The sequence below is a fragment of the Theobroma cacao genome, chromosome 5 (assembly GCF_000208745.1).
Source record: "Theobroma cacao cultivar B97-61/B2 chromosome 5, Criollo_cocoa_genome_V2, whole genome shotgun sequence".
NCBI lineage: Eukaryota > Viridiplantae > Streptophyta > Magnoliopsida > Malvales > Malvaceae > Theobroma > Theobroma cacao.
Window position 1 is genome coordinate 24,105,396 of NC_030854.1, and position 11,869 is coordinate 24,117,264.

The 11,869-nt window shown below is 31.4% G+C and overlaps 1 protein-coding gene across 1 annotated transcript; it reads left to right on the forward strand.

Annotated features, from left to right (window-relative positions):
- On the forward strand, positions 2,109-4,163 carry LOC18598779 (two-component response regulator ARR9). Its single transcript, XM_007028451.2, has 5 exons — positions 2,109-2,680; positions 2,786-2,889; positions 3,000-3,077; positions 3,499-3,569; positions 3,700-4,163. Exons 1-5 carry the CDS (start codon positions 2,578-2,580, stop codon positions 3,983-3,985), a joined length of 642 nt encoding a protein of 213 aa, XP_007028513.2. The 5' UTR covers positions 2,109-2,577; the 3' UTR covers positions 3,986-4,163.

Below are 11,869 nucleotides of genomic sequence, written 5' to 3' on the forward strand. Positions count from 1 at the left end.
CTTTTAGATTCTTTGACCCTTTTGATGACAAATTTGAAGAAACCTGTTTGCAAGAAAAGACAAACAAGCCAAAAAAAAAAAATCAAAATCAGATTTTCATTGGGCTTCATAGTCAATCACCAAATCTTGGATTTGGGATTTTCTTTTAAAATTTTTCTGAAATTTCCTTTCAACTTACAAAGGTGATTTTCTTTTGTATTACTGCTCCTACGTTTCAATACCAATTCAAACAAGGGATTGAATTTGAAACTTCGGGGAAAAGGATGGGTAGCTTCATCAACCACTTTTACTTTTACTTTTACTTTTTTCACTATCAATTATACTCTTGTTTGGTAAATATTTTTACTTGTTATTTTTTTAAAAAAATAAAATCAAAAATAAAAGTATCAATAAAAACGAACCTTAATCATTTAATTGGGACAAGTTAGATTTGTTCATCACCTTAATATTGAAAACCCTTTTTCTTTTTACAAATAATGAAAATCCTTATTATGGTAGTCAAAAAAAGTTTAAAATATAATTTTATAAATAATCACATATCTTTTGAATAAGAAGTTTCAACTTCCAATCCCTCATCTTTTGTGAGGATTATTAAATGAAAATTAAAATTGAAAATCCCAATTGGTAGAGCTCGTGGAATGAGTCCTGTGTACAACTTTTTTTGGAAAAAAAAAATATTAACAAGTTTTAACTTGTATATCACTCTAAAAGTGTTAAATTTCAAAAATAAATTTATACAATTGACATGCATCTATTTAATAATTATATTAATTAAATCAAATATAAGATGTGCCACAATTCTTTAAATTTACTTGTAAATTTAAAAAAAATTTACTATTTGGATAATTTTCTTATAATGTATGTAATATAAAAATTATTCTTTTAAATAGGGAGGATGAAATTTTGAAACTTCACAAACGAATTAAGACGAGAGAGAAAGTCACAATACCAAGCCGACCGAACAAGAGAAAAGAAGTCATTAAAGCGGAGCATCAAAGATATTGGATTCTCCTAAAGCTTACGAAACATAATCAGCAATGGGTTTGACATAAAATGCAGTCTTAATTTTGATCAAATCATTTCTTATATATTGTTGTTGGAAAGTTTTGTTCTTTTGGCATAACTAAAATACTGTCATCATTAATAAATATGATAGCTTATTCTTTCTTTACATCTTTTTGTTTGTAATGGTTTAAACAGTACAATTTTGCTTCATCATAGTGTCATATAAAAACGAAACAACTAAAATAATATTTAAAAAGAAGAAAAAACACTTTTTAAGTTGTCAATTCAATTTCAAATTCCAAAACAATGACTAAGAACAATGGAAGCAAGGGGAATTTTATTGTCATTCATGATCAATCCAATTGATTAGCTTTATGCAAAAAAAGAGATTTTAATTAAAAAAGTTGAATAAATAGTTCATCCAAAGGGTTGATTAGAAATTAAGTATTCAAAAACTTGAGAATTGGGTTTTCATGTTTTATTCTCTCTCTCCTTCCTAGAGCTTCTAAAAAGAACAGAAGAATTGAAGCCAAATGTCAAAAGATTTTGTCAATAAAATGGAATATGAACAATCATTTCAGTTAAAGTATGTTGGGGTTAGATGCATGCATGAATGAATGAATGGAGTTGGAAGAATGGAAGATGGATGGCTGACCATAACAAACATTGATGAGTTTGGAGAGTTTACACGAAGTTCACCATTTTGACAAAGAATATTATTAATAAATAGAAAAGAGAGAGGGAATAATGGGGATGGGGGGCATGCATGGGAAGCAAATCTTAAAAGGGAATCAAAAGAAATTGGCCTCTCTTTGCCACCACTCCCCCACCTGCCCAAGATATGGTAAGCGCCACATGATTTCACATTTGGGGGAAAAAGGCACCTCTGCTTACATCACCTGTATCTCTTGGGAGGATTTTGATGGGCCCCACTTACCCCTCCCACCCTCCTTCCATCCCTCTCGCCCCTCCCCCTTTTGCTTTCATCATAAAACTTTTCTCTCTCTCTCATATTTCTTTTCGCATATTGCCACTAGTATTATTATTATTATTGTTATTAGTATATATTTTTAACATCATAACCTTTCTTTCGGCACTTGCCCTTCTTTCTCCCCTCTCCCCTCCATGGTCTTTACATTACAATATTACATATATATATATATATATATATATAAATGAATTACGAGCTATGACCACCTCCCCCATCTCTCCGTAAAATCCCCATTTAGATTTATTTCATTATTTTATTCCTTTATTATTTGTCATCCTCTTTTATTTTTCCCCCATTGCTTGCCCTGTAATTCAAAATCAATCAACTTGGAAAATTTGCAAGATTTGGGATGAAATCTGGTCGGATCTTGCTTTGTGGGGTGTGGATTTTGGTCAGTCTTATTTCAATGCAAACTCTTTCTCTTCTTCACCTCCTCCCATAGAACCCATAGAACAACAGAAGAAAAAGAGAACAACCCAAGCCTCAGAAAAACACACAAACAACGATTCTCAACTCAATCCCATTGCTTCTCAATACATATTCTATCTTTGCTTCTTGGGATTGGATCTTGAATTGGAACAATGGGCATGGCAGCAGAGTCACAGTTTCATGTTCTGGCTGTCGATGACAGCATCATAGACAGAAAACTTATTGAAAGGCTACTCAAAACCTCTTCATATCAAGGTACTTGGGAAAATTTTCTTTCATGGATTCCACCGTTATTTGATTTTTGTGCTGCTTTTTTATCTGTTCTGATTGGTTATATATCCTTTTGGATTTCATTGGCAGTTACCACAGTTGATTCTGGCAGTAAAGCTTTAGAATTTCTGGGTTTACATGAAGATGACACAACCAACCCAAGTACACCCTGCGTTTCTCCCAACAATCATCAGGTTTGGTAATTTCTATTTTAATATCTGAGATTACCCCACTCTTTTTATGCCTTTTTTTCTTTTTACTTGATTTCTAAAGTTTTTCTGCTTGTTTTTTGTGGTGTGTACAGGAAGTTGAAGTGAACCTTGTCATTACAGATTATTGTATGCCAGGCATGACAGGCTATGATTTGCTCAAGAAAATCAAGGTATGCTTTGTTTCTATCCTTTGTCTCTTTTCTCTTTCATCATTGTATTCCCTTATTCCTGTCCTTTGAGTCTTTTACCCGTTCAGACCATTTTTTTTTCAAGCCAGAAAATTTTGGGATTTTTGTTTTAAAATCTTTCTAGATTTGAGATTTTGCAATTGCCAAATTAGTACTATACTATATTGTAATGAAAAAAAGTTGCCAATATGGGGTCCTATTGCTGCCACTTGCTTGAGAATGTCAATGGAAAAATCTTTTGGAATATTTTGCCCACTTGCTTGCCACCATGGCAAAATCAGGTTCAACATGACTGCATGATTTACCATTTCTTTCTTTGATTTCCTTGTTGTCCAAAACTAGTAGTTTTCATCATGAGAAATAGATCTCAGAAGTTTACAGGATTTTATCTTTGAATTTTCAGGAATCTTCATCTCTAAGAGACATACCAGTAGTTATCATGTCATCTGAGAATGTGCCTTCAAGGATCAGCAGGTAAAATTGATAAAAATCAAATAATACTAGTACTTTGATATTGCTTTAATTGGAAAAATAAGTGGGTAGCCAGGGAATTTTGATTTATGAGGTGAAACCTTATTTGTTGGTATAACTTTTTTTGTGCCAGATGTTTAGAAGAAGGTGCAGAAGAATTTTTCTTGAAGCCTGTCAGGTTATCAGATTTGAATAAGCTTAGGCCTCATCTGATGAAAACCAAATCCAAGGATCAACACCAAAAACAAGAGAAGCAAGAAGAAAAATCAGCCTTCCAATCACCAAAACAACAGCAACAAGAAAAAGAAGAGCATCAACAGCAGCAACAAGCCAGCAATAACAAGAGAAAGGCTATAGAAGAAGGGCTTTCGCCTGAGAGAACAAGACCAAGATACAACGGCATAACCACTGTGGTATAACCATATATGGACAAGAAAAATGTTTTAAATTCTGTTCTTCTGAACAATGTAATTCAGATAAATTTTCCTTTTTATTTTTATTTTTTTGGAGTTGGTATACAGGCTCGATAGGAGTGTAGAGATAGAGTTGTTTCATGTATACATCTTTACATGAAAACGAACAGTTGAAAAATTCCAATTTTGCTGTGCTAATGGAACTCCCCAAGACAAAAAAATTAAACAAATAAATAAAAGATAGTGTCAAATAACAGTATGATTTGAGATTTTGTGAATACCTAACAAATGGGGATTCCTTTGGATTGGCGATGCAATATACTACATTTTCTTGTGCGCTATGACTGAGTCTTGTTTTTTCAATGTGAAGTGGAGCTCGAGACTGTCACGCAATGATTGGCGGTTTGCGTGACATTCGTGCATTGATTGGTTTTGTTTGCGCGTAAAAGTAGATTTAAGGATTAGGATTTAGGAATAGGAACTAGGAGTAGTTCATTTGAAATTCTTAATTTCATACGTCTAAACCACCACTGCCCACTTCCTTCTATAAATGTGTACGTCAAATCAAGCACCACCAATGCACAATTCATGCCATAAATGATGCTACAACGTTTAAGAAGATGATGATTAGCTTAGCTTCGGCTTAGTAACGATAAAATAATGGGTAAAATATCTCCATTTTCAAAATTTTAATCGAAATTTCAAGTAGATCTATTAGTTTTGAAAATGAACACTCCTTTCTAAAAATACAAACACTGTTAATAGAGATTATGAAAAGATTAAAATATCTTTTTCTTTCTTTTTTAATTTAAAAATTTTTATTATATTTTTTAAAAAAATTTAAAAAAAATAAGGAACACCGAGCTCCCCAAGAAAGGGAAGGGCATGAAGGAGGGGAGCTTTTTTTTTTTAATTAATAAAAAATTAATAAAATTATATAATAGTAATTTTAAAAATTAATCAAAATTAAAATTATCTTTTTATCTTTACCACGTCATCAAGTTGACGGAAACATTAATAGTTGATTAACGATTGGATCTACGTATCCAATGAAAAATATTTCTTTAGAGTAGAGTGTCTATTTTATAAATTAATGAACCTTCATATAATTTTGATCAAAACTTAAAAGGTGAAAGTATTTTACCTTAAAATAACTTGTTCAAGGAAACGGACATAAACTATCTAATGGTTTTCTCAAATTTAAGATATTTTATTATTTTATGGGATTGAAAAATAGTTTACGTTTGAAAAAGATATAAAATATTTTATGCTTGTTGATGTAATTTTTTTCTATTAACCCATAATAAAACATTTTATTGGTAAAAGTTGTTTTCTTTTCAAATGGGTGAAAAGATTAAAAAATTTTTTCAAAAATATTTTTTTAGTTTTAACATAGGGTTTTTATCTTTTTATTGCAATGGATTGACTCTTTAATCAATTATTTACATTATCTTAAGATCTTATTGGGACAAATTTTAATACTAATATAGTATTTGACGCTTGCTAGTTGAGATGGAATCATCATTACTTTACTACATGTATCATAATGAATAATAAAAAAAAATGGACCAAGCTTATGGATGTGATGTTAAGTTGTTGGTCAGGCTTATAAATTTACGTGATAAACAAATAAAAAATGGTTTACCTAATAATTTCTTCATGTTTTTTTATACTAGTATTTCATTGTTGAAACTTGGTGTAATACAAATAATGGTAAGTTGTCCTTTGCATGCGTGAATTGGCATACAATTGTTTCAAACCAAGCTCGTTTAGGGCCTGGAATTCATACCTCATCTGGGCCTTGGCCTAATGTAATATATAATGTTGCTGACGCACTTGTATCAAATGTCAAGAAACAGAATACTTGCTTCACATTTCAAAGTCTTTCCCCAAAGTTGGATAGAACTTAGCTAAGTAATTTTCTTTTGTTAAAAACAATTAAATTAGAAATAAATTTAAATATTAAATTTGATAAATTGATAAAGTTCAATGCAAAGTAATAATATGCAAATAGTTAATTTAAAATAAAATGTATTCACAAAATTTAATCAATATTTAATTGAACAGTGAAGATTTTATCACAATTTTTAATACAAATGCCTAGATAAAAAAGTATCAAAGCTGTTAACATAATTTAAAACATATTGTACAAATTATAAGCTAAATCAATGTGATTTTGTTGAATTACAATATTATTAGATCACGGTATGATTATAATAGTGTTATATTACGATTACAATACTCTTAGCTTGATTTTCTCCTAGATCATTGAGAATCCCTTGTATATATATACACCTCATTAGTCTTCTAGTAAATTACACAATTTAGAATACAAGATTTTTTTTTTGCTAACATTGTATTAAAGTAGGTGCTACCCTCAGTCGTTGGTCTCTTTATGAGTCTTCCTTGTGTTGATTCATGTTATATGATAAGTTTGTTATTTTGCCACATAAAGAGGAGTATTGGAGTAGTGATAAAAGAAATCTCGCATTTGTTAAATTAAGGGTATTTTAGGCATACAAATGTATAAGGGCCTCTCCACCTGTTGTCAATTGACTTTAGGTTTGATGTTTTCCCTAAAAATTCAACATGATATCAAAGCAGGTTGTCTATTTTTAATTCTTTTCTAAACCCTTGTCCTTATACTATTTAAATTGTACCTAGCCTTCCCCAAAAATCACCACTAGCCAATATCATAGGCATAATACGATTATTACCCATTACAAGAGAAGCCATTTGGTGTAACCTTGTCACCTAACATCATTGAAAACTATGGTACTGGATTTTACACTATTTCAAATTTTGTTGAATCCACATCACTTTTCGACCATCAAATCACAACACTGTCACTTTTAATTGCCCTGTTGTTTTCTTGATCTATTAAACAATCTTAGATGGAGCTCTATTAGATGTCACATGTGCCACCACACATCTACATGCTTGGGAAGCTCTTGCCTCACGTGCCCGCATGTTGGTTGCCTTATCTTGACATCATTTGCCATTTCTCAGCATGTCACATCTTCTACCACATTAACATACTATTTATTTGCCATGTGTATTGCCACGCCAATAGCCAAATCACCTTATTGCAACGTGTCTTGCCATGTCAAGACTTTCATGAGGTCACTATTTTTGCTAATTTTGACCTCTTAATTTTGAATTTAACCTTTGTTTTTGCTAATATTTACGGTAAGATGGAGAAATCTGAAGCTTTTAGCAATTGTAATTGTTCTGATGAAAAAAAATTTAATTTTATGGGTCAAAGGTATGATAAGTTATCTAATTAGACATAAATATTGGCACATTGTCACCGGAAACATTATTCAACCTATACATGGGGCCAATGAGCCTATTATCAAGTTTGTACTTGAAGATTAGGTTAGCAAAACTCATTAAATCATTACTTGGTTTTCTAACACCTCTCTTCCAAATATTCATGTTCATTTGGGATTTTCGTATCACTAGGCATAAAATTTTTGGACTTGCTCACTATTATCAATTGTGGACTATTCACAATTTGAAATAGGATTCGGCAAATCATTGATGATGTTTTGGCCTAAGTTTAACCTATTTAGAATCAACTACTGTAGGCTAAAATTAATGAGGATCACCTTTATCTTTCTTAAGGTTCTCATGGCTTTTGGTCTAGAAAATGAAGCTGTTAGAGTTTCATTGCTGCATGGTAGTCCACTTCTGACATTAGATATTGCTATTCAAGAAATTATTTTTGAGGAGACACGTCTTGACTTGGATAAATCTCCACAGGTTGATGTTGCTCTTACTACTACTAATTCCTAACCATTAAACCAAAAATCTAACATTAAGTTCTATAAGAATTATTGACAAAAAAGTCTCAATTTTCTAATTGCCTAACAATTGAATGCATGTTTTGTCATAAGGTTGGGCATTTACATATATTAAAAGTTATCCCAAGGACAATTGAGGGGTTAATTGCTGGCCATGTGGCATGGCCAATTGAACCCTTGGGACACGTTTGCCATTCTTGACAAAGTCAAGGCTTTATTTTTCATTTGATCTCTTTCTAGTATTTTTATCTTTTCCTTCATGACAGTTATCATGCGGTTTTTTGGCCATCAAAGCCTTCATTTGATCGGTTTTTCCTTTCCAAAAACAAGGGTCACTTTGGGTTTCTGTTTGAGGTTTTTCAACTGTTTTGGTTTTGGGTTTTGCCACTGGGGTTTGTTGCTTCTCCGATTGATTTGTATGATATATTCAGTTTTTTATGTATTGGCTTTTTGCATATGCCGGTTGGGTTTTCTTGCATTTGGGATTTTGCTTGTCAGGGTAGGGTGCTTTTGGGTTTTTATTCTTAATTTATTTGTTGGCGTTTTAGCTTGAGATTCTTCTAATGTTTTTGTTTTGGGTTTTGTCGCTTGGGTTTCTTGCTTCTCTTGTTGATATGCTTGATATCAACCAAAACAAGGGTTTTTATTTTAGATTTCAACCCGACTCTTTGCATGTATCTTAGAGTAAAAAGCACATGGGTTTCTTGCTTTTCCTATTGATTTGCTTGATATAACATGAAATTTACCACTTTGGCTTGTTGCTTTTTCAGTTGATTTACATTACATATCAGTTTTGCATGTATTGGCTTCTTGCATGTGCTACTTGGATTTTCTTGCATTTGGGATTTTTCTTGCCAAGGCAGGGTGCTTTTGGGGTTTTTATTCTTTATTTGTCTGATAGGGTTTTGGCCTGAGATTCTTCCGGTGTTTTTATTTTCAGTTTTGTCGCATGGGTTTCTTGCTTCTCCTATTGATTTGCTTGATATTAGTTGAAGCAAGGGTTGTTGATTTCAAATTTCAATTTGACTTTTTACATGTATCTTAGAGTAAAAAGTTTTTGATTTGCGCAATTTATCAAGTTGAAGGTATGACATTTTGAGAAATATAAACAATAAATTGTGTAGGTGTTGTTGCATATGATTGATTAGCAATGAGTGATTGTGGTTGTGTATAAATATCTTACTATGAAACTCAACTACTCTTTTCAATTCAACTTATTTATAATTGTACTTTTTTCTCTTATTATTTTCCTAGTGTTTTGTATGAAACTACTATAATTGTACTTAGGATTTCTGATTTCTTTCAATTTTCGTAACACGTATACATCATTGGATTAAAGTAAAAAGTTTTTGATTTTGACAATTTATCAAGTCGAAGGTATGCCATTTTGAGAACTATAAACAATAGATTGTGTAACTGTTATTACATGTGATTGATTAGCAATGAGTGATTGTGGTTATGTATAAATATCTTGCTATGAAACTTAACTATTCTTTTCAATTCAGATTATTTATAATTGTACTTTTTTTCTCTTATTATTTTCCCAATGTTCTATAAAAAATTACTATAATTGTACTTACGATTTCTTTCAATTTTCATAACACATATACATCATTGGATTAAGTGTTCAATGTTATTCCAAGTTTTGCTTCCTCCACTACTTTTTTTGAATAAATTGACAAATTTACACTATTTAGATTGTTCATAAGATTGTATTTTATTCTCTACTATTATTGTTTTCTTATTGTATTTTGTTTTAACTTGAGCATGTAGAGGTGTTGGAAGAGAATCTTAATTGGGAAGATGTACAGTGGTCACAAATAAGTGTTTGGATAGCTGGAAAAGAGTACGTTGTTACTCGGGTGCATTTTCTATCTTTTATTTTCATGTTTGGTATCACATGTACAACCATTTGTGATGTTTTTATTTGTTAATGAAAATTACAAATGTTAAACTGTTACGACCCGATACTTCCCTCAAATCCGTGACAACCATCGCGGTATCCCGGTAGACACTCATTACCCGAAATGTCAAACCAAAATCCTGTAAGGCTTTAATATCAGTATCTCATTTCCCTTGTGAGCAACCATTGTCAAATATCGTGTTTTAAAAGATTTTAAGCTGTTTCTAGCTTAAAACAAATAAAATATTAATATTTGTCTCACTGGGGTATTTTGGTCATTTTTTTAAAAATTTCGAAATCAGCCAATAATGTAGTATATAAGTGCAGAACACATATTTCAAAATCAAAAATAAATTTAGATGTCTAAAACATTCGTTTAAAACGAAATTATGATTATTTGGATATAATAAGAAAATAAAATAAATATTAAGTAAAATATTTTATTTTCTTATTAAACAATATTTTCAGAGTTATATGTAGATAATTTTTGTAGCATAAAAGTAAAGTAAATTCATACATACTGTAATACAGTAAATCAGAGTATTTAATTTAATTTACAATGACCAGTGGGCTTCCGAATAATCAAAAGTAAAGAGGACTGTGAACCTACAGTTTCAAGAAATGCAAATCCAAGGGTAGTTCTCAATGAACTCAGCTATCTACAACCTAATATGAATCTGAAATGGGTGACAAGAATAGTGGTGAGATTTTATAATCTCAGTGAGTAAACAAACATCATCCGAAATATCTAAAGTCGAGTAAAAGGAGACAATTAAAATATTTCATCTCAATATGTATTTCATAACATAAATATTCATTTCATTTAAATATTCAACATGGCTTATGAGTATCTTAAAAGCTTGGTTCCTGCCAAAATCATTCTCGGGGATACCTTGGTCAAGGCATCTAACCGAGTCCGCCAAGGCTGTTAAAAAGTTCGAATACACGTAAACATATTTTTAGTTTGACAAACACAGCCATTCCTTGGCGTTAGCGGAGTTCATCATCACGAGGTGGTTCGGTGTGACGTGAACTATGTCCATACCTTAAGAGATATCCTACGCGCCTCTCCGACCGAGGTACATATATATATATATCTGGATTTCGTGCCCCTTTAATAGGCTGGTTCACAGAATCCGCCTACTGCAGTAAGCTAAACTCACAATACAATAAAATTTTGACAGCATGACAGGGCTAATATTTTACTTCCCAGCCTGCAAGGGTAAAATAAAACAATTCATACAATTCATAAAACACAACCCAGCCAGTCATGCCAACACAATAACAATATGACATAAGCCATCAATTTCCAATCATAGATTTACAACATACCGGTGGTCTCCAATTACTCTATTTTCAAAATCGTTATTTCGTTTCAAGACAATTTATAAAATCTTTTTATTTAAACACATTTTGTTTACAAAACATAAAAATTTACCATTTGAACTCATTTTCATAAAATTTACCAAAATCTTATAAAAACATACTTTAGATAATTAAAATGATGGTAAGGTTACTCATTATTTCGAGAATCGAATTTCTAGAGTACTATGACTACTGATCATCGAGTACAATTTTCTTACCTTTATCGGAGGATTCACCACCTAGACATAGTACAAAATCGAGAAACTTACTATATTGGTACTAAATCAAAATTAAACTAATTTAGACTACTAATGCATGATATGTAATGTAAAAATGTCCGAATAGCCGTTTAAATACGGTATTCGACCTAATTCGCACTATTCTCGGTGTAATTAGCTAAAACCTCCAATTTAACTCCAAATCGATTTCTTTCACTTTCTACACTCCAATTATACTTAAAATACCTCAATGACTGTGAATATGATTCAATTTATCAGTCCGAATCATAAATCGTACATGTCTATACATTAGGTAAAAATTCAGATTTTCATGCCAAAATTTCCTATTAAATTTCTAGCCTCACCAATCATTAAATATCACCAAATTATCATGAAATATCATCAATTTCAGCCTCAATATTCTCCCTAGAAAATTCAGCCCCTTATGGGTAATGGGAGAAAATGAATTTTTTTCTTGTTATTTTGTTTCTAAATATGCTAAACTAACTAAAAACACTAACATAACTTAGAATCAAATCAATCCAACTTCATTCTCTCTCCATACCCATTTGGTCAGCCATGAATTCACCATGAAAAC

Bases quoted from the DNA above. Each gene is read 5' to 3' on its own strand.
- LOC18598779 (XM_007028451.2), top strand. From the start codon at position 2,578: ATGGGCATGGCAGCAGAGTCACAGTTTCATGTTCTGGCTGTCGATGAC. The intron at 2,890-2,999 runs GTTTGGTAATTT...TGGTGTGTACAG, and splicing joins TTTCTCCCAACAATCATCAG to GAAGTTGAAGTGAACCTTGT. The intron at 3,078-3,498 runs GTATGCTTTGTT...TTGAATTTTCAG, and splicing joins ATTTGCTCAAGAAAATCAAG to GAATCTTCATCTCTAAGAGA.